This window comes from Natator depressus, chromosome 21 (genome assembly GCF_965152275.1).
Source record: "Natator depressus isolate rNatDep1 chromosome 21, rNatDep2.hap1, whole genome shotgun sequence".
NCBI classification, from domain to species: Eukaryota; Metazoa; Chordata; order Testudines; family Cheloniidae; genus Natator; species Natator depressus.
In genome coordinates, this window is record NC_134254.1 from 2,338,206 (window position 1) to 2,361,713 (window position 23,508).

The 23,508-nt window shown below is 43.5% G+C and overlaps 1 protein-coding gene across 1 annotated transcript; it reads right to left on the reverse strand.

Moving 5' to 3' along the window:
* Positions 1-4,683: 4,683 nt before the first annotated feature.
* Positions 4,684-23,270, reverse strand: CAPZA1 (capping actin protein of muscle Z-line subunit alpha 1). Its single transcript, XM_074936010.1, has 10 exons — positions 23,178-23,270; positions 13,899-13,962; positions 12,362-12,413; positions 11,263-11,326; positions 9,596-9,802; positions 8,835-8,914; positions 8,352-8,430; positions 7,676-7,747; positions 6,811-6,873; positions 4,684-5,781 (listed from the first exon to the last, which is right to left on the reverse strand). The coding sequence occupies exons 1-10, from the start codon at positions 23,214-23,216 to the stop codon at positions 5,641-5,643; spliced, it is 861 nt and encodes a 286-aa protein (XP_074792111.1). The 5' UTR covers positions 23,217-23,270; the 3' UTR covers positions 4,684-5,640.
* Between the last annotated feature and the right edge of the window lie 238 nt (positions 23,271-23,508).

Sequence of the window (23,508 nt, forward strand, 5' to 3'; positions counted from 1 at the left end):
CCCTGCTACCCCAGCGATTTCACTGAAATAACTCTGGCTTGACAGGGCAGAACTTGGCCTACGTTTGCTGTTCTGGGGCTCTTGGCAGAGTGAGCCTCAACTTTTGAGCCTCCCCCAGTTGGCCTTGTGCTTGTCTTACAGCTCTGCAGTTTTGACTCCCCAGCACAGAATGATCTGTGCCTTTGAAAAATTAAAACCCTCTATCACAGCCTGGCTGCGCCCTAATCAACAGGCTGGTGACTCAGTCACTGGCTGGGCAAGTCAAGTGAGTAAACTAGCTGATGGCTCCCTGCCTCAGAGAAACGGAAGTTATCCTGGCTCAGAAGAAGGACGGGGAAGGGGCAGCAGAGGAAGAGGCCAGGCAGCAGATCCCTTTGCTTGCAGGCAGGAGGCTGATTTTATGCCTAGGGAGAGGACAGGGGTGGCGGGTTTGTAGAAATTTTGGTGGTGCCCAGAATGCCCAGAGCCCAACCCAGGGTCTAGGAGGGAGTTTGGGTCGGGGGAGGAGGTCTGGGGTGCAGGCTCTGGGCTGGGGCAGGGGCTGGGGGGTGCAGGAGGAGGGGTTGAGGGGTGCAGGCTCTGGGAGGGAGTTTGGGGGCAGGAGGGAGGTGGTGGGAAGGGGTGCAAGCTCTGGGAGGGGGTGGGGGATGCAGTGGGGGGTGGGAGGTGTAGGCTCCGCAAGGGGGTCAGAGGTGTGGCGCTTACCGGGGCTCCTAGGCAGGGTGGGCCGGGGATCTCCACGTGCTGCTCCCCCCCAGGCACTGCCCCCACAGCTTCCCATTGGCTGCAGGGGCGCCTGGGGCAGGAACAGCGCAGAGACCCCGACCCCGATGCCCCCGGCTGGCAGCCACATGGAGCGAGCAGGCAGCAGCCGCTCCAGTCTGGTCCGGCTGGTGGTGTGTGGACCCGCCCCCCCCGGCCGCTTTAAATTGCGGTGGGGAAGGAGAGACCCGGGCCAGGGACGTTCCTGTTGCCCGGGGCCCGGAGAACTGGCTGCCCATGGAGGGGCCGTTCTTCAGGGTGAACAGTTATGACCTAGGTCACTGCTATTTTCATTCTGGGAAAGGCAGCCAGGCCGGGGGGACAGAGGAGGGATTGATCGAGCCCCCTGCACACACCACGGAAGGCTGGCCGCGTGGAGAAGGCATTTTTTTCTGGGAGCTAAGGGTCATATGCCCAGCTCTGTCACTTATTCACAGTGTGATTTTGGGCAAGTCCCTTTGCCTTTCTGTGCCTCAGTTTCCTACTTGTACACCAGGGACATGGTACTTCCCCGCCCCAGAGGGAGTCGGGGGTGTGGATAAGGCTCAAATACTACTGGAAGATTGTAAAATATTCAGATTTCCAGGCCAACTATCATAGGTCCCCAGGCATGGGGTGTAATGCCATTTATTCCTTTTCAGGAGTCACTGGAGGAAAGGTCCTTCGGGGAGCACTGCAAACTCCCAGTAAGTGGGAGAGGGCTGGTGGGCTCATGGGTCAGCAAAGGGGGTGATTTAGAGAGGCTCTGGTGCTGAAGGTTTGTTATGACCATGTCTCTCCATAAACTGGCTTGTGTGTAATTGACTCACTCTCGTAGGTGTGGTTTGGGGTTTAACTTGGGTTATGACTTGATTAGCACTAGCCCTTTCCTCTCTCTCCATGCCTCTGGTGCAGCTCCCCCAGCATTGGCAATGGTAAGACAGGGGTCCAGGTGGCTCCTAGCGCTGCCGCTGAAAGCTGTTCTGATAAATTTTCTCACAAAATGAGCCTGCTGTAACAGAGCCTTACTGTCCAGGAAGCAGGACTAACTTCTTACAAGAGCCCCTGAATGACCGAACCCAGGTTACGGTCATCAAAGTGGACAGCACTGGCATTCAGCTACTTGATTAGAAAGGGAATACGCGGGTGGGGGGTTATGGGAACATCAGAGCAATGCAAGGAAGGAATGCTGAATGTTAATAGGTTCATTGAGAACACTTTGTAATTCAGCACCTTCCACCCAACCACCTCAAATGCTTTGCTAACATTGTGGCAACTGAGATGCTGGCCTACCATTTATGCAAACATCTTTACCTTTGTCCTCCCCACCCACAGATGGTTTACTCAACTGCTGCATATTGTCTCAGTCTAAGGCTTTGTCTATTTTACAAGTGGCACCAGTTTAACAAACAATGCATTTTTAGTTGATTTAGGGCTTGTCTACCTAAGGAGACGTTTGTGATTAACTCCATGTGTGGATACCCTTATTCTGGAATAAAAGTGCTTTTTGTTCCTGTTTAGCTTAACCCACTTATGCTTTCAAAGACTGTCCACACATGGCATTCTTCAGGAACAGCTATTGCACTTTAAATTCACACCCTACCTTACTCATTAACTTTCAAGTGCAGACAAGCCCTTAGTTAAACTAGTGCAACCCTCCTGTATGGAGACTCTGACATCAACTGAAATGTGGGTTATACTGAGTTAGCACAAGCAGGTTCCTTACAATCCTTAATTAAATCAATTACACCCGTTTTTTTAATTTTTTAAAATCCATTTTAGTTAAGCTTGTAACACTGACAAGGCCCTAGCTTGTGAACTCACTAGTACAGGGAGTCTCTGTTGCTTATTTGAACAGTGCATTGTCCAGTGAGGTTTCGATCAGGTCCTTAGACGCTACTGCAGTAAGATGGTCAAGTGTCAATATACCCCTCTGAGATAGTTGGTAAGTTTCCATTGTTTGTTTTAAAAATTAGGGAAATGGAGGCAGAGCAAGGAAGCAATTTACCCAAAGTCACATGGGAGAGCAGCAGCAGAGCTAGGAACCGAACCCAGATCTCTTGCTCACAGCTCTGCTCTGAGCACCCTCGCAAGTTACTGTCAATCACATTTTGTTAGAGAGGACAAGGTGGGTGAGGTAATATCTTTTAGTGCAGTGGTGCCAAACTTTATTACACAAGTGGGCCACATAAACCAAAGCACAACCTTGTGTGGGTCAAACAGATTCTCTGTCAGGGGCTGACAGCCTGAGCCCTGCTGTGGGCCTTATGAAATGCTCTGGTGGGCCCTATATGGCCCACGGGCTGTAGGTTGGGCACCCCTATTTTATTGGACCAACTTCAGTTGATGAAAGAGACAAGCTTTCACAGTATCCTACTGTGTGTTTTGTTGGCATACATTCTTAAAGTGCAATACGTTAAGGCTTATACTGAAGAGGGAAAGAGGATTAGGAAATACTGTGCACATATAACCTGACTGAGTTAACGGCAGAATCTTAACCTTTTGGAATTCCCTGACACAAATGTTTGATCTTGAAACTTTGTTACATTAATGCTGGTGGATATCATCACATGTAGTTTGAAGGTTATTTAAAAGAGCAAATCAGCAGGTAACTGGCTTACACAGTTCATTGCAATGGATATGCCAACAGACCGTAAAACAACCAATTAGGGTGCAGATATGCACAATGTGTATTATTCCTATTTGTACCATAAGGTATCTGACAGAACTCTGATTGTTCCCAGGCGTTAGCTGTAGCCGTGATACACTACCGCATGAGTTATTGAGAGTTCGGTGGATACCATATAACATATCAAGGTACTACAGGGACAGACGGTATAAGCCCCGTGTGTAATACTGGAATAGGAGAGATTGTTTTGCAGTCCTCACAGGCATGCGAATATAGCAGCTTTCAGTTCAGGACTCCAATTCTAAGCTGGTTTATGTGAGATGGTGGAAAAATTGCTGGTAGCCTAGTGTATAGTACTGCCCTCACTGTTGCTACCCCAAACTACTCATGTCAGGATATGCACCATTATAGCAGGGTGCAGAGCTGAGTTCCTCAAGCAGGTAACTGTATTTTGATTAGGCATAAATATCAAAGATCATAAAGGACAGACACAAGTAGCTTTAGAACAAAGACTGGTGTATTTCTACCGGAACAGATGACACACAGGATGTGTGAGGGATGAATGCATGGATATTCTGAATGGCAAATACAAATCTATTTTATTCTGACAAAACTTCTCACGAGGACTGGAACACCGACACTCTTATTTTGTGGTATTACTGAGCAAACGTGATGTTTAATGCACAACCTGCCATTTTTCTTTGCATTTTTAATAATAGGAAGACAGCTTTAAGAAGACCTTGGGAAAGGCGGAAGGACGACGAAGTGTAAACCAAGCAGAGTGAATTAGCTGTACAGAGTTCATTTAGCAGTGCATCCATGTTCTGGTTTCTTAGGCCATGTCTACACTAGCTAGCATACCGATGCAGCTGTGCCACTGTGAGATCGCTCGTGAAGCCGCTCTATGTCGATGGGAGAGAGCTCTCCCGTCGACATAATTAAACCACCTCAAATGAGCGGCGCTAGCTACGTTGGCAGGAAAATGTCTCCAGCCAACATAGCGCTATCCACACCGGTGCTTCTGTCGGGGTAACTTGTGTTGCTCAGGGTGTGGTTTTATTCACACCTATGAGTGATATCAGTTATATTAACAAAAGTGCTAGTGTAGACATGGCCTTAGAGAGACAGAAAATGTCCTTCTCTCTTTTGGGGGAAGCTGCTTCTCAATCACTCAGCTGTTTTCTGTTCTACGAAAAATGGAATAATTTAGAGAAATTTTCAAAAGCAGATACTAATCCCAGCGTTCCAAGTATAACAAGAAGAAACTGGCCCCAACAGAAAGAGACAAAGATTGCAAGTGATTTTCTCTCACGTCGGTGCAAATCTTTTATTTATCGTTTAATACACCATCCATTCATACACCTGTGGTACAAACTCTAGGAACCTGCCACAAAGCATTAAAGCACAACATACCTACTATTCCTTAGACATTTGCATTTTTAACTCTAATATTTCATCTCCAACCAGACAAAATGTCTCAGCAGTCACAATACTAACAAATTTAACAATACTAAAAATAAAAAAAAAAGGAGAGAGAGAGAGAAAGAAATAACTGGATTAGCTGTTCTGTAAAAATGCAGATGTCTGTTAAACACACTTCCAGGGAAAAGAAAAGCCAAAAAAAAAAAAAAAAAAAAAAAAAAGTTCTCTTAGAGGGAACATGGAATCTTTGGGTTTAAAAAAATTACTTACACAGAAAATCTGGCCTTCTTGAGATTTGTGTAAGGGATCATGTAAACTCATTCCAGATATTAAAATCTAAGCGTATAGGCCCATTGCTATGTGGAGATCAGCAGCAGGCATGTGTGGGAGATGCGTCTTCTCTTGCATTTGTTACAGCTTGCAGCGCAGCAGCGTGAGCTGTTACCAGATCTGATAAACCTACTGAAGTACCTGGAGTGCTGTATAAGGGTGCAGGGAAAATACTCGCAACACCACCGGCCTGTATTTATAAAGGGGCTTTCAGGGCTAGGAAATTTTCCAACCAGTACAATTACAGTGACTCCCAAACAGAACTATATAATTGAACCATTAATGTGGTTTAATTCAAATGACCTACCAGTAAATGCAGTAACAGGAAGTTTATATGGTAGGGAACACAAAACACAAAGAGAATGCAATTTGTTCAATAGTTTTCCTTGAGGCTAGAAAACTTGTTAACTTTGAAAGCCCTAGCAAAATGCCACACTGGTTTGGAAACCACCTACTTGGCATACAACCACATTTAGGTTTTTGTATGCTACCGTTTCATCAATCTCATCAGTTCTCCCTTAAGCATTTTGCATTTCTTTTCCAATCTTGTAGCTGAGGATTTTGTTCCAGTCAATCTTGGTGCGAGTCACGGGCAGCTGCCGACGCAAGGCTTTGAACGTGGTGTCGGACATAGTCTGATAGTTTTCACTGATTGCCGTCTGCAAGAGCAACCACATTGAAAGTGTTTGTCTGAGCAGAACTACTACAGCAGGAGGATGGATGCTTTCAAAAAGCTTTACTCAGTATTAAAGCCAGTTACCAACTAACTGATCAAGCAAACTTAGCGGGGGAGAGAGAGAGAGAGAGAGCGAGCGAGTGTGTGTGTGTTGAGAAAGGGTCTCTCTTGCCTTCTCCTCCAGTGAATTTATTTGCAAAAGGCCTTGTGGTAAGGCCCCTTCTTACCCACAGAACAAGCACTGCATGGGAAGCTGTAGCAGACCTTTCCTTAGCAAAGGCTCTTAGGGCATGGCTACGCTCGAAACTTGGGAGCGCTCCCACGGCAGCGCTTTGAAGTGCGAGTGTGGTCGTGCGCCAGCGCTGGGGGAGAGGTCTCCCAGCGCTCCTGGTACTCCACCTCCACGAGGGGATTAGCACAGCTCCCAGCGCTGGGGCACTGTTTACACTGGCGCTTTACAGCGCTGTCACTTGCAGCGCTCAGGGGTGTGTTTTTTCGCACCCCGAGCGAGAAAGTCGCAGCGCTGTGAAGTGCCAGTGTAGCCATAGCCTTACTCACAGGGAGGTGGAGAGGAGAGTTCAGGCTCCCTGACTCACCTGCTCCCTGGCCTTTCTGCTAAGCTTGCCAACAGCTCTATCCAGTGTGATCTTCTCATGAATTGGAATCAGTGACTTTGCACTTTCCAGGCCCCGCTCCAGTTTTCTTGTTAATATCCTAAACTGCTGACTTTATTTCATTTGTTTTTAAACACTTATATAGCCCCGTAACTGCGCCTGGTGGCTTACAGATAAACTACTGTCCCTGCTCCAAAGAATTTACAATCAAAATCAGATAAACTGACTATGAAACTAGAAACAGAAGGTAGAGAAGAAAGGACAAGGGGTGGAACAAAACTAGAGCATTAATCTCTCATGTTCTGATTGTTTGTAAATAGAGGGAAATAGCTTTTAAAATATCCATGAAAATAAACAAGCCTAATGGAATCCCATGGATCCCTGCTAAATTCTCTTACCTGATACTCATTTTCCGCATGTTCTATGATTTTAATAAATTCCTTGGCTGTTTGGACATCATTCTACAGAGTAAGAGGAATGAAATTTACTTTCAAGTTCAATCAAAAGGCTGAATATAAAAATCTATTAAATGGGTTTCCTTCAAGAATGAAATTCTGTAAATACTTAGCTCATCGGTGATTAGGGAAAGACAAAGCTGACAGTTTCCGACCTACATCAGGCCAGTACCCATTAGCAACTGGGCTGCTGCTCAGCAGGGTGCAGCAGGGAAGAGAGGTAAGTGAAGCTGACATTAAACAACTGAAAGACAGGGCTGCCCTCTAGTGAGCAAAAGAGAACTGGGCATTCTCAATACAGAACAGACTTGTGAGCAGACACTACTGCCCGCCTTTTTCTTCCAGCCTAATTGTCATTACAAGACTAAAGTTACCTTCTCTTCTGAGGACTCCCAAGCACTTGTTGCAACTACATTTGCCTGACCTTGGTGCTGAAGAATCAAGATTTTTCAGAAATGTGCTGTTGTATTTTGGTTCAAATTCTCCCTTTTCCTCCCATAGGGAAGAGAAGGCAACTAGTTTCCCCCAAGGCATACATGACCTCTACTCTAAACTTGAAGAGCATACAACTAACACCCTGCAGCGTGCCTCTCACTACAGTCTTTAGTCTACAAGCAGTGTAAGAAGCTGGGTTTCCCACATGCCCCTGTATGTGTTGCTGCTCATTGACTCGTCAGCCTATAATTTGATCAAAAGCCTTTACAGTAAGTGACACAAGAGTGGAGTCATATTTGGGAGTAAAGCTGCCTTTAGGGACATAAATCAACACAAAAGAGCTGCTGAAATGTTGTAAATTCTCCATACTCACTGAAACCGCTAGAGAGTCTTGGATGTCTTTATGGCTAACTAGCTGCACGTTGCCATCTTCATAGTAATGAACCTGCACAAAGAAAGAACACGCACAGTTTATAACTCACATTATATTGTGGTAATACCTAGAGGCCCCAACCGAGCCAGACCTCCATTATGCTAGGCGCTGTCCACAGATGCGGCCAAAGAACAGGAGAAACTCACAACAACAATATTGTGATAGGTTTCTCAGCCTGCAGTGGAGACTAACCAAGGCTGGATGGATTTTCCTAGGGATCTTATTCTCAGCCAGGACCTTTCAATATTATGCTAATGCAGTAAACACTCATTACCGCTGGGATGAGAGCAGGCAATAAAGGGTCCACTGGACAACTTGTAGGCTTACTCCTGGTTAGCAGGGACCAGAAGTGAAGTGCAGAGCTTGGATCCACATGGTAATACAATCCACTAACACTAAACCATCAGGCCAGACTTTAGCTATTATAACTTTCAAAGGATTCCATTTCTTTACCATTTCAAACAGCCGATGCACAATTCAGCAGTCATGAAGTGTCGTAGTTTAAAATGGCATCTTTGTGGACACCTAAGGATTTACTTTTTGAGTCAAATCCACAAGAACCCCTTGAGAAGCTGCAATGCAATCGATGTGATTGTTGCTGAGCAGTGTAACTAACCTGGATCTTCAGCACTGCAACCACCTGAGCCGCAGGGGGCGTGATGGTAAATTTCCACTCTGATCTCCAACGGCCATTCCTAAAAAGAACCAAAGCACAAACGGACTGGGAAAGAGCCCAGCGTGCTGCCTCTGCTCTTCTCCCCGCGCCCTGTGGCCATATTCAAAGGCCTCACCGGGCACCTCGTTCCCTTGGTGCAGTGCGGTTCAAGGCAATGATGCACCAGTACAGCTTGGGCTCTGAAACAATGAGGGCTACAGCTCCCTGGCTTCACTAGTGCCTTTTTCACTGGCTGGTTCATGGAGCAGCACAGGGGCCTCTCTCAGAGCAATTTCATACAGCCTGCCAGGGAGGCAGGCCAGAAGCAGAAGCTATCGGGAAGTGGGCAAGAGAGGAAGCAGAGCACTTGTTCTGGATCAGCCTACTGCTTGTGCTCAAAGGGCTAGAAAAGGAAGGAGTGTGAATACTTTAAAATATTCTTACCAGAAGTTTTTGGGCTGAAACTGGTGGCTCTCAATACAGGCAATAATTGTCTGCTGTCCATCTACAGTCTTGCCGTAAACCTGAATTCATAAAGAAATGAAAAATAAGCATCATAGTGCCATGTTCCTGCTGCGTGTATTACACCAGCTTTGTGGTCCTAATCCCGGTAACACTAGATGGAGCTTCAATATCCTATATCACAGCGCTGAGAGCGCGCAGACCGTGCACGTACACCTTGTCTATGCATGTACACATTACTTCCCTTTCCTGGTCAGCTTAACACTGGAGAGGGCTGCCAGGTGCATTAGTGCATATTTACCCACAGGTGATTGAGGTAATTAAGGGAAACATTTTGCCACTAGTTTACACATGATATGAATGCGCACACAAAATCTCGGAACCCTCTTGTCTTTGCTGTACAAGAATAAGGACCTACAAGACAGACACTAATGAAGATAAGGAGTACTTGTGGCACCTTAGAGACTAACAAATTTATCTGAGCATAAGCTTTCGTGAGCTACAGCTCACTTCATCGGATGCATTCCGAATGCATCCGATGAAGTGAGCTGTAGCTCACGAAAGCTTATGCTCAGATAAATTTGTTAGTCTCCAAGGTGCCACAAGTACTCCTGTTCTTTTTGCAGATACAGACTAACACGGCTGCTACTCTGAAACTAATAAAGATGCGAGCTCAAAATGCAGCTCTGGGGCTCACAGGCCTGGGGCAAAGACCCATCAATGAAATAAGGCAGGTACTTAACAGTACAAACGCCATTGGGATAGTGCTCTTTCACATATGCCCTCAGCACACTGTCACAGGCATCTCTCCAGGGCTTTAGAGCGGCTTCTGTGTCCTCAGGGTGGGGGTCGCCTGCTTCTTTCCTTAAATGATCAAACTTAAAGGAAAGTTTGTTCCTTGGGTCCAAAAATCTGCCATTGCCCAGGTCACCGTGTTCTGTAATTAAGACCTGAAAAATAAAGGGGAAGATCAAAGCGCTTCCTTATGCTGATTTAAATGTCATTTTGCTCTTCTGGGGCTCTTGAGCGCAAGTTTGCTCAATTTCACCCCAAGGCACTATTTGTTTCAGATGAAACCTTATGATCTGAAGTGCCCTCTCCTTTGCAAGGACATTAATGGCTCTGTGGTTCACTTAATGATTTGGGGTTTGCTCTGAGGTCCTTGGAGAAACTTTCCCTCTCACCATGGTTATGTTGTAGCTATCCAGCCCAAAGATGGCTGCATTCACTGATGTTGTTTATAGAATGCTTACAACGTTTTTTGGGATCCTTTGTACGAAATACAAACATCAATTATTCTGCTTCTGTCAAACTCTAATAGGATAATTCAAGCCCCATTTCTTCCTCCTTCCTAGAGGGAAGGGTGGGTGTACCTCTGGGTTCCATCATTTTCCTCTCTCTTCTTCCTTCCATAAGCCTGTATGTTGCAGCAACTCCTCCTCTGATCAAGGAGGGAGAGTAGATGTGGTTACTTCACTATGTATCGGGTTTAGGCTGGGGTGAATGGTCTTGAACAGCACAACAGGGCATTCCCTGCCCCACCAGAAGATCAGTCATCTCAGAAGCCAGACCAAGCAGAAGAGCCAAACCTCTTTCTCACAGGTTGTACAGCTTCTGTCAAATCTGCTTCTGTTGGCAGCCTAGTACTGCTATACTTCCCATGCCTGCACCACTTGACCGAACCCTCTCGCACAAGTGGACACTGGGATGCAGTTCCTGTATCAGTACTGAGCTCAGAAACCAGAGGCAGCCAAGCCTGCTTTCAGTCTCCAACAGGGCCCACTTTCTTCCTCTGAAAAACGGAAATTAATTGTACCCTTTGTGAAACTTCAGTCTGTAAGTATCAAGAGGCAAAAAAATTCCCAGATCATCTTTTGGAGGCAAATGGGAAGTTCTTTAGTTTGTGTTTTTATACAGGAGAAGGGAATGCAGAAAGGCTGAAATGATATAATGGGAGAGCCAATATATTTGGAATAATTGGATAAGGAGGGGTTTGGTATAGATGGAAATGGAAAAAAAAAATGCTATTTTTTAAGAGCCTGATATTGAAACCAATGGGAGCTGGGAGTATGCAGCATCTGAGAGCTGCTAAACAGCCCTAAAAGAAAAGCATTCTTTGCTCACTCTGCCTCAGGCAAGACTTCCACTGGCTTTAGCAGGGAATTGTGCCTAAGGAAGGAGTACTGAATTTAGTTAGCAATAGAGAGCATGGTCAGTCGGAGGCTTTTCTGTAAGGAGAGAAGTTTGCTAAGTACTGAGTGCAAAGAAAAATGTTAGGTGATCAGATGATCATATTTTCAACCTAACCCTAACTTCCCACCCAGGTCAGTATGGAAGGCCATCGTAATGCCTGCAGTGATGGGTACCAACGTGAAAACCTGCAAAGACAGGCAGCAAAACTTCGTCTTACCTGATCATCATACCCCTCGATCTTCACCGGAGTGAACTGATCCATGTTATACTGGGCAAATGCACTGTTAATAATGGAAAAAAAGGTAAGCTTTAACTGTGCAATCTTTATTATTTATATTTTCACTGAGGGACTAATGAATAGAAAATATCAGTAAAGAGAAAATGTCCATATTTAATACTTTCATAGACAGTGGCCTTGGGAATATTTTTTGGTGTGATATCTAAGGTATGACTTGACCTGGGGTAAATGACTAGTTTCCTGTGATGGGAGCAACATGAATATTTTGAGATCTTTGGTATAGAGCAACCAACTATCACTAAGGCCAGGTCTACACTACAAACTCCCAACGGTGTAACTACGTTGCTATGGGGTGTGAAAAAACCACACCCTGAGCAACGTAGATATACCAACCTAGCCCCTGGTGTTAGGTTAGACAGTGCTAGGTTAACAGGAGAGCATCTCCCATCCACATAACTACCGCCTCTCCCTTTGGCGTAGTAATATCTTCACTAAAGTGTTACAGTGCTTTAGCTGCAGCACTGTACGTGTCCCAAGCCCTCCGTCCAGCTTGCCTGGGGGACAAGAGAGACTGGCGTGCCCAAGGGGACTGTCTGTGATGCCACAGTACGACTGTTGTTGTGCTTCAGGAATTCACACTTGTTACTGGGTTGGTGAAAGCCAATTATAGACCATACAACTAGTTTGGGGTCTTGGCTCTGCTTCTTGACACCTGCTCGCCCTGAGGATGGCATTCATGATTGTGAGCCACTCCAGACAGCGTGACAGGTACCAGTCCTCTGACGGTTTGAACAAAGATGAATCATTCCTTAGATGCTAAAAGGTTACAATATATATATGTTGGCTCTCCTCATTTGTTTAGATTCTATTAAAACAAAGGTAGTTCTGCTTAGACTTTTGGGAGATGACCCTCCACCTTTCCAGGTGTTTTGATTGGGAGGGGGAAATTACAGTACATCGCCCCCTCCACCAACACTACAATTGATCACAATTCACATCATTATGTCATTAGACTGAAAAAACACACACTTACACACTTCCTTAAAATGTTCTGAAACCTGTTTTAAACAACACTTACTGTGCCGCCCCTTCCCTGAGAAGATTGTCATTGTTAAGCAGTAACCGGACATCTAGAGAAAAGAAAGTGTTCAGACACAGTATCAAATGTCTATCTTTGCACCCTAAAACTGAAATGGAAGCAGAGGCTCAACAAACATTACAGTAGCTGTAAATCATTTTACTAAACAGTGTGTGGTTGTATAATGGAACTAAATTCTTCCCTCCTTGCTGTCTGTGTGATGATTCTGATTAAAGACTGGTAAAGCACAACCATACTAGGCAGACGGGCTAGCCTACTGGTCATTACAAGTAACTGGAGCTATAGTGGATAGAGCACTGGACTGGAACTCAGGAGACCTGGACTCTATTGGCCTGCTGGCCACTTACCTCCATGCCTCAGTTTCCCCATCTGTAAAATGGGGATAATGATGCTTTGTAAAGTTCTTTGAGATCTACTGATGAAACTCTATATAAGATTACTATTAGTAGTAGTAGTAGAATAAGAATTAAACATTTTCCCATTATACTCTCCATTTTCATACATTCACAGCTTTTTGAAACATGTACCTTTCGGGCTCTAATTTTCTCTTTCTTGGTCACTGTTCAAAACAACTTTTTAAAATTATTATTATTAAGTTAAAGAATTTCTTTAGCCACTTTTGGGTTATGGTAGAATGAAAGTAAACCAAAAACCCTTCTGGCTCTAACAAAATTCCAGCCACACCATTGTTGAACAGTGAAAATGGCTCCTGTGGTGTTTTCTGATGATGGAGTCCAAAATATATTACATAAATGGAAAGCTAGTTACTATTATGTCTCCATAACATAAACTTCAGAGTACTTGATTATATCCCTTTACAATCAGATGTTACATTTGTCTGGTAAAAGCCACTTTAGAGTATTTACTATTCATCACAATACCATCAAGTCAATGCTGTACCAAAGTAGCAGAGTGAAATAGCATCCAGACAAAGGATTTTGCATTCATATGAATGGCTTCGAACAGTTCAGATCAAGCCTGAAAGGTACTAAGGAAACACAATAGAACAACATCCATGGGTCATGCACACATAAACAAAGATCACAAAAAGATTTACTTGTTTCAGAGTAGCAGCCGTGTTAGTCTGTATTCGCAAAAAGAAAAGGAGTACTTGTGGCACCTGAGAAACTAACAAATTTATTTGAGCATAAGCTTTCGTGAGCTACAGCTCACTTCATCGGATGCATTCAGTGGAAAATACAGTGGGGAGATTTACGTTAAACCTAGGATCCTAGGCCTTGACTCCACAAATGGCTGATTTGGGTACCTCAATTATGAGGTGCTTAAGTTGGGACACTTTAACATGGTCTGATTTTCAGAAAGTGCTGAGCATCCAGCCTCTTGTAAGGTGTCTCAAGTCAGTATTTAAAATCATTAGCCACTTTTAAAAAATCTTGGCCGTAAAAAGTATAGCCCCTCTGCCAACCATATTTTGTGAGGTACCTTAAATACTTTCTGATAATAGCTGAAACCTTGAAAATCCTATGAACTATTTAATTTTATTTTATTTACTCACCATTAAACACTTCATTAAATTCTCCTGGTGGTGCATGAGTGATGAATTTTGCAGCTATATGCACCTGCAGTAAAGCACAATAGTCATCAGACTAAATTCAATAAACAGTGCAAGTTTTTTTGTTTAGGTACCAACAAACTGCAACAGATTTACACCAGCACAGCTCACTAGCAGAACTGAGTGTTACAGTTACAGATAGTGTTACTATTTATGGAGAGATTTAGGCACAAATTTTCAAAAGCGTCCTTTAGTTAAAGCTCGACAGAATTTGATTTTTGTCTTTTTATAATTTTGATGGATAATACTGATGTTTAAGTATTTTTTAAATTTTTATCTGTGTACATTTTCACAGTTGCACAAAATTATAGGTTTTCTGCATTCATTTTGATGGTCATAAATTTAAAGTTTCACAATTGCAGGAAATTATGAGGGGGTCAGGCAATTATTATTTAGTGACAGATGTTGAAAGTCAAAAAGTTAAAGCTTTTTAACAGTTAAAATACAAACTGTCAATATCATATGCCAAAATACACAGCAAATACCCTTAAATCAAACTCTAATGTTCCCAAATAGCATTTTTCTTACTTTCCCCATCTGTAAAGTTTGATCATCGAAGAAAATATTGTGTGTGTGTGTGTGTGTGTGAAATGAAATTGAGGGTTACTGACATTTACTGATAAAAATCTAATCCTTCTAAGCCTACCATTAGTTTTGTGTGGCTTCCAGTTCTGGGGACCCAACTTGAGACTTTGGGCCCGATTTTTCAGAGTATCTGAGCACCCACAACTCTAACTGAAGTCAGATGCTCAACACCTCTGATAAATCAGTCTCTAGGACTCCCAAGATGGTCACCCAAAATTTGTGAACACTTGAAAACATGGACTTTGCTTTGTAAACACCCTTTTTGATCACAAACATCACCTCAGACACCAAACTGCTCAGCCTGCACAAGTGCGCACACAATTAGCCAACATTCTCCCTTTAAAAATAAACTAACCGTCTTCTTGTGACCTAACAAAACACCACGGAGTTCCACTGCTTGGAACTACCTGGCGGTCCATATGTCGATTACGTACAGAGTGAGTTACTAAAGTCCTGAAAGGGATGGAGAGGAGGGGCCTGCTACTAGATGACAGCCTACTGGATAACTGTGTAGCTAAGAAGTGTAATATACACTGAAAGAATTGAGGGTTGCCTGTGATGTAATTGCTTTGCTGCTGCTGACTGGTAGGAGGAGGAGATGCCACTGACCACCAGGAAACAAGCAGCACATGATAGCTGAGAGAGGAGATCCTTTCCAAGAAGGAAGACAAATACCCTCTCCCCACCAAGTACCATGGGACTAGAAGTTTGCATAAAGATGTAATCCTGCCTACTTTAAACACAATTAGTTATGCTTTACAGGCTTCAAAGGGAAAGTAACTGAAGTCATAAGAACTCGTGGAAGAAACAGTAAAGATACAAAGTGAGAAAGCAGAGAGTGATGGAAACGTACAAAGTACAAAAGTGGACAGTGATGTAAAGTTACAAAATGAAATTGAGATGTCAGCAGAGGGAGACCCTGCCTTAGAAACAAGCCTCCAGAGTTCAACAAGTGATTTCTCTTGGATCCCCTGTTGTGTGATTCTGGTGAATCCCACCACCCTGAACTGTGGGCACACCTCCTGCCAACGCTGCCTGGCTTTGTGATGGATATCCTCCAGAGCAAACACGTGTCCAGAGGTGAAAGTTATTCTCAAGCTAGCTATTAAAACATTATTTCCTGAGCATGTTGTAAAGAGAATAGGCCTGATTAAGCAGAGCAGTGATACAACCCATGGCCTTAAGGCTTTTCACAAACATTGGAAGGATCAGAGAGTTAGTCAGCAGTGAGGCCAGGCACTTATCTCTCAGTTTTTGACTTGTTCAGCTACTGTGGGACCCTCTTGTTCTTGCAATCTAGAGAGCAGGAGCCACAGTCTAGAAAAAAGTAGCCACAATGAAACTTTTTTACTGGAGCTAGAGCATCTCAAAATACTTAAGTAAAAGCAGCCATAAAACCTTTGGGAATACAAAGCAGCAAACCCTAAGCCAACATTATTTCTGCTGCATGCACTGAATACCTCTTTAAAACTCAGGATATCGTGTATGTATACTACTTTGATTACACAGGTACATCTCCATCTTTCATCCACACAATATGACCTGTGCAAGAAGACCATGGAGCGAATATGGTCAGGAAACTTTCAGACCTAAGACCTCCTACTTGGAAACAAGGGAGAAAAATTTCTATTAAAGCTCATCTGAGCCTAGCAATTAGTTGCTGAATTTGCACGGAGTTGACTAGGGATTCACTATTGGACACCATGGTTTAGCATTATCAGGGATCCTAGCAATCCATTTGCCATGGAAAAAATATGGAATTTGCATTTTTACAGTGAATCTTAAGTTTTTACATTTTGTAAAAAAATAAAGATGTATAAAGTAAAACCCCATTTATCCGAGTCTCCATAATCCAGCTCTCTGTATTAACAGAACCACCAGATGCCCAATGCTGACAGCTCTTGTGGTCAGCCCCGGGGTGGCTGGGGCATAGGCGGTCAGTCCCTGCACAGCTGGTGGTTTGGTTAATATGGAAAGCCAGATAATGGAGGCTTGGATAAATGGGGTTCTACTGTATATCAATAAAACATTGATACCTATATATATTGTGGCTAGGGAAACTAGTTCAGTGTTTCACTTTAACCATGGAAAAACATGGATTTTTATCAGGTTTTTTTAATCTGAGAATTTTTTTTTTTTTTTTAAATCATGGAAAGCTAAGATCTCTGATCATTAGTAATGTCATGTTACTCTCTCATCTGGAATTATTGTTATTTGGGGTCTCCGGTTAAAGAAAAAACTGAAAACAATTCCACACAGAACGTGGAACCATTTCTGGCATGTGTCAATAAAGGGAGTTGGTGCCATTCTGTGACACAATGTTAATTCATTTGTCTAGAATTGTATATTTCACTGAAAGTTGTACTATGGGCCTATCATGAAGCTTCACAATGTAGTGAAAGAATTAAGGCATCTGGAATCAGAAGGACTATGATAAAGATCTGAGCAGGCTGATGTCAGAAGAAAGTAATACCTGAGATTTCCTGAACTTTGAAGTGGGAAAGGAAAATCAAAACCACCAGTGAGTTCTAAAATGTATTAAATGCTAGTGTGTTGTATCATTTGAATTCACGTGGCTTTGGTACTAAGGCAAATTTGTTTCAGTCTAAACAGTTTTCCTAATTCCAAGATAGGCTTTATGGTTTGCACAGTACCTGAGGGAATATAATGTTACTGGAAAAAGAAAAGGAGTACTTGTGGCACCTTAGAGACTAACCAATTTATTTGAGCATAAGCTTTCGTGAGCTACAGCTCACTTCATGAGCTGTAGCTCACGAAAGCTTATGCTCAAATAAATTGGTTAGTCTCTAAGGTGCCACAAGTACTCCTTTTCTTTCTGCAAATACAAACTAACATGGCTGTTACTCTGAAAAATGTTACTGGACAGGACTCTGGAGACAAATAGACTCAGCCACACAATTACACAGCTCCCTTTGAGGCGTATATAAAACACACCACTTTTTTCCACTTAGTTTTACAGTTATTCATAACTTTCAATTATGGCAAAAGCTGGCTAAGGCTTTCTTTCTGGACAAGGCATTACATTCATTGTCTTCAGCCAATACAGCAAGTATTGTTTTAAATTTGTCCTGTAAAGGCCATTTTGAATAACAAACCAAAGTAGTACAAATATCAAATTAATCATTAAATTAATTAATCTTCAGGAGCAGAGTTGAGAGGCCAACCCCCTTCAAAAACACTTTTCTGGCTTCTAGCTTGCAATTCTACATCCTTAGAAGGGATTTAAAACATTTCACTGAAATAGGAGGCATTGCCATACTTTCTTGGTGCTTTCCCATCCTACCAGCATCACCTCCATCTTAGCTGGACTGAGCCTCAGCAAGGTGCCAGCGTCACAGATATTTGAATAGCAAAAACTATTTATACATATTTATTTTAAAAAATTATGTTTTTTTTAATGCCCAAAATATTTACATTAGTTTGAGTGCACCTGACAAAAGAATAAAAACGCATAAACAAGAGCATGAAGCGGGATGGAATGTCTGCCCACCCTTCCAGTCTGGGGGCATGTCTTCACTAGCAACGTTAAAGCTGCCCCGGCAGCTCTGTAACGTGGCTGGGTAGTTCCGGCACCAGCGCTGGGAGGCAGCTCTCCCAGCACCATAAAAAACCCACCCTCACAAGGGAAGTCGCTCCCAGCGCTGGGAGCGTGGCTGGCTGCACTGTCTACACTGGCACTATACAGCGCTGAAACGTGCAACGCTCAGGGGGTGGTTTTTCACCCCCCTGACCGAGAAAGTTGCAGCGCTGTAAAGTGCCAGTGTAGACAAGCCCTTAGTTTCCTTCTGCTTTTTGCTGAAGCATGACAGACATTTAGAATTGCTAAAATGTGTTTTTTCATTGTTTAATAAAATTCTACTAGCTAAATAACTCTCATCCTAGTTAGAGTATCTAATATCCATATAACTTCTGAAAATGTGTAACAGAAAGCATTAGACTATCCTTGACTGTGATCAGGATTACTGGATAGTAACTAATATGGATACTGCTGTTCCAATTTGCCCTGTAGACTTTACTGTGAGTCCTACCCTACATGACTGATGTGTGTGCTTTTCTTAAAAAGTATAAGCATAAACATAAGGCATGTCACTCTGTAAATGTTAAAGCGTTACTACAACTGCTGTACTCACACAGCTTCATCTAACTGATGCCAAGATCCATGTCAATAGGAAGGATCACAGCAGGGAATACAGTCCCCCTACTCCACTTCCCCAACTGGACACAGTTTGCTCTCTTCCAACTGAGCTCCTAAAATGGCAGCTGGATAAAATGGCCATTAAAAATAATTATGCAGTGTCTATATTTATGCAACATCTTGGTAATTAGATAAATGATGTGGCTGGTCATTAATGCAGCTGCACAACTGCATTATACTTGGGGCCCTGATAAAGTGGGGCCTTATTATAGTTAGGAAGACATAACCACCTCTCTTTTGGTATTATATCCCACCTTAGACCCAAATTCTGCTCTGCACCTAAAATAGTTTGCTTCCTAAAAGACTAAGTCCAGGACTCAAACCCTGAATAAACCACAACTCCTACATACACTTCAATCTGTAAGTAACTTCGCCCACTTTAGTAAGATTGGTGAAGTTAACTAGACACGACAGTGATTGACAAATCTACATTTAGGACAAGTGCCATTAAAACAGCAGCCACGAGCAAAACACACACTGCAAAGACATGTAATCCTTTTTATAAAGTGTAACTTTATCCTCTCTCTCCTCTCCCTTTGCTCTGGAGCAATTGAAAAAAAATGGAAGAGAGCATTACTCTACACAACTGAAAACAGCAATGCCTACTCATGAAATGGAAAAAGCAGACTTTGTATTTGGTAAAGAAATTAATCCTATATATCAAGCTTCTGCACTGTTGTCACTTCAGAGTCTCTTCGCCTTCAAGTGTCAGCACACTGATAGCATGTTCGTCTGCAGAAGTATGAAACTAACTATTTCTGCAAAACTGACCTACTTCCGGGCTCATCATTACCATTTCAGGTATCTCTGCAGAGTGTTAGCTTCTGCTAACTTCCTCTTTCTGAAATGGGGAAAGCATCAAGTAGTGAAGTCACCTGACCGCTATTTTTTTTTAAATAGAAGCAGAAAAAAGGGTGACAGTACAAAGAATTCATAAGAAGCCAGAGCAATATACATTCAAAGAGTCTTGAATATGCTGCATATGCTTCAATTATCCAACATTTACCTATGACTATGAGGGACAACGAATAGATAGGTTTCAGAGTAGCAGCCGTGTTAGTCTGTATTCGCAAAAAGAAAAGGAGGACTTGTGGCACCTTAGAGACTAACAAATTTATCTGAGCATAAGCTTTCGTGAGCTTCATTGGATGCATCCGATGAAGCTCACGAAAGCTTATGCTCAGATAAATTTGTTAGTCTCTATGGTGCCACAAGTCCTCATTTTCTTTTTAATGAATAGATAGTTTTAGATGTGACAAACCAGATTAGTTCATTTTGCTTGGTCTCTCAGTGATGTGCACTGATTTTTTTATCTTTTTAAAGTCAGTGCAGTTAAAGCTAAGCATTTAAAAAGAGAAAGTGTATGCAAGACAAACAATGCCCTAAATTTGTCTGCGAAGAGTTTGCAAGGTTGTTTATCGGTTAGAACAGAAGACTATGAGCTTTGACTTCTATTCCCAGCTCTGCCAATGTCAGCAATGCCACACGCAACTCGTTTAATCTCTGTCTCAGTTCCCTTCTGATTCCAGCAGGTTTAAAATTGGGGAAACACCTACTGAAAGGGGTAAAAGGTGGCTTAGTTTATTTTGTTAAAATCTTCAGCTGAAATTCAGTAATGAACGACAAAGTATGAATAGCTGAAAATGGTAGGAATTTATTCAAAAGAAGGAAATATACAATCTTATGGTTAGAATTTATACTATATAACATTGAGCAAACTACCCAAACTAAAGGACTATGGGTTATTCTGATGTAAGTCTCTCTCAATTTCTCTTGTTGAAGCTGTCCCATTTTGTATATCTAATTAAACATGCATTAGCCCACAGACAGCATGAGTGACTCTATAAATCAGTAGTTAGGACACTCACCTGATAGGATTTGAACCAGGATTTCCCACTTTTCTCATCAGGCAGAGGTGGGGTAATTGAACCAGGGTTTCCCCATCTCACCTGAAAACCCTAACCACTGGGCTAAAGGTATTAAAGGAGGTGGTCACTCCTCCATTCATTTTGTGTAGAATTTAGCATGCTCGGAGTTTGCTTGCAGGGCCCAATCTGGTGAGCACAATAGACAGGGCAACACCTAAATCACTTGGTTTATGATCACACTAGGGCTTAGGTATGAGACAGTGGTGTGCATGCCAAAAGGCTGAAACTTAAGCACCTTAGAAACTTTTACAGCAAAAATGTAAATGCCTACAGGGTTAGGCAGCAGCTGAGTGGGGATTTTGTGAAACACAGCAGAGCCTAAATTTTTATTATTTTTTTTTTTTTTTGTAGATAGGGGCCTCTATGTTCCTTTGCCTGGTTTGTTCCTTTCTTCTGTTGCAAAGGGTCACTAACCTTATTTGATTTAGGAAGAGGCCTGGACTAAAGAAAGCTACAGAAACAGAAGGCCAGAATCACGACAAAGTCCAGGTATCACTTATTGCGTGTTTGGCTTAAAAACTGCTGTTTGCAAATGGAGAAAACTGTTAGAAATTAGCCTTAGAATTGTTCAGAAGAAAGCATATTTTATCCCATACTATTAATTAGACTACATAGTACTTGCACTCAAAGCTATGAAAAGATAAATAATGCGAAGTACCAAAATATCAGAATTTAAAATACCAGCGTTAGCTAAGTAAAATACGTCTCCATTTTTAGTATCAACATTCAGCAGGTAATTCTAGCTTCCAAGTGAGAGGAAAGCCAGGGTAATGCATAAATGAATCTATGAAGTAAATCCTTATGAGCTGAAGCTGGTCAGAAAATTTTAAAAGAATATTGGGCGGTGGAGAGGAAGTGATGAAAAGTTATAGGGAAGGGGGGAAAAAAAAATAAAAAATTTATTTTCCCAATGGCAGTTTAAGACACTCAAACAAAATTTTGAGTGTTTTATGAAGAGCTCTAGTGATATCATTCCATCTTTCTTGTCTTCTACAATCCAAAACCACTGTCAAGCTATTACCTTCTTAGTAGAGTTTATTAAATTATTAAAAGTGAGAGTAAGCAGGAAGTTGTGCAATGTTGATTGCTATCCTTAAAACAAATCTTCCTATCCACATTTCAATTTGTCAAAGTATCTACCCCTTGTGCCACTTCTTGCATATGAAACCCAAGTTTAATCAACGAGAACTCCTATTGCTAGCAGAAGCAGATTAAGGAACTGACACACCCTGACTGACCAGATCTGGAAAGAAAACTGAGAACAACACTATGTCTTTTATGCACTATAGTAAGTAGCAAGCAGGTCATGCTCTGTCTGCCTACACCGTGTGCTGGCAAATTCATGTCCCAGAACATGTCCCAGACTACAGCCATATACTCTCAGGTTATGCAGCTAAATTATGGTTGTAATCTCTTAAATGTTCTGAATTTTCATTGTGTTCTTTTCATAGGGGGCGATCAGAAGAGAATTTAGAAAAAGTGAACTAAAGATGATAAAGGCAAAATGAAAGTTTTAGATTGACTACATCTATATTGTCAGTGTATTTGCTTAGTAGGCAAGGCCCTGTCTGCTCTGTTGACACTACATATTCCAATGACTTTTCATAAGAGATGGGGCTCGCCACAAGCCTTCCTCCAACGTGTGCGCTTGCTGACTTCCAACCTGAGGTTGGTTCACTCAGCGGTGGGGCAGGAGCTGAGACTTACAAGAAGAGGACAAGATATCAACAAGAAAATGGACACTTCCAGTTTTTTTCACAGTCACTGAAAAAGATACTTGAAAGAGCATTTGCACAAAAACCTTAGAAGGAAAGGCTCATCACAAGGAACTGAATGCTCCTCTCCTGGCTCCCCACTAGTGCCTGTCTGGGTCTTCCTCCCAGTGGCACCTGGAAACAGTCCCGATTAACTGTGCTGCCAAGCAGCAATTCCCATCCCATGCCTGTGAAGTAATAAAATGCGGAGGAAGAGCCCACCATTCTCCCCCACTATTAGCCAGACTAAAAGGGGAAGGAGGTACTATCCACCACCCCCTCTGAAATGAGCGAGGGGGAGGGGGAATGCTACGAGGAACTGGATGTAGTCTCGTCCCACCGTTGTGGGGTGCTGTGCGTGTCCGTGTGCCATACTGGGTCATGAAATTAGCGTAAGGGGTTCTCTCTCTCTCGTTTGGGGGTGACGATCTGCCTTTGGGGAGGCAAGATGACACCGCAGCGGAGGGGGGCCTTGGGGGTCTCGTCCCCCGCTCGAGGGAGATGTGGCGGCCCTGGGGGGGTCTCTCCCGGCGGCATGGCGGGCGTGGGGGGACAGTGTCAGCGGGTCTCTTCCCTGGCTGTGGGGGGTTCTGGGAGAAGTTTCCCCCCTCGCAATGGGGCAAGGGGCTGTCTGGGGGTCTCTTCCTGCCCTACAGCGGGGCCGAGGCCCTGTCCGCAGGGGGCCAGTGGGGGGCGCTACCCCGGGAAGCTCAGGGGAGGCAAGAAACCCTGCCCCTACCTTCTCCTCGTCCGACACCCGGTCCTCGAGGTCCGCCATTTTGGATCCTGTGGCTGGGCCCCGCCCCGCCGGCCACCCGTGCAAAGCACGCCGGGAACTGACAGCGGTGGAGCGGCTGGGGCCGCAGGCAACCGCCCATCCGGAAGTGCCGGGCCGGAAGCGCTGCCGGCGCCATCTTGTTTGAGGGCAATCGTGGGCCCCGGTAGTTCTCATTGACGCTAATAGGCGCCATCTCGGTCTTGGGCAGTGAATCAGCCCCGCCCTCTATGGGTGCGATGACTTTGGTGCGTGGCGCGTCCCGCACTGTTGGGTGCCGCGGCTCTTAAAGCCC

Excerpts from the sequence above, each read along its gene's own strand:
- CAPZA1 (XM_074936010.1), bottom strand. The coding sequence starts at position 23,216 with ATGGCGGACCTCGAGGACCGGGTGTCGGACGAGGAGAAG. Across the intron at positions 9,803-11,262 it reads TCGAGGGGTATGATGATCAG|GTCTTAATTACAGAACACGG; the intron begins GTAAGACGAAGT and ends TTTATTTTTCAG. Across the intron at positions 8,915-9,595 it reads ATCCCAATGGCGTTTGTACT|GTTTACGGCAAGACTGTAGA; the intron begins GTTAAGTACCTG and ends TTATGAATTCAG.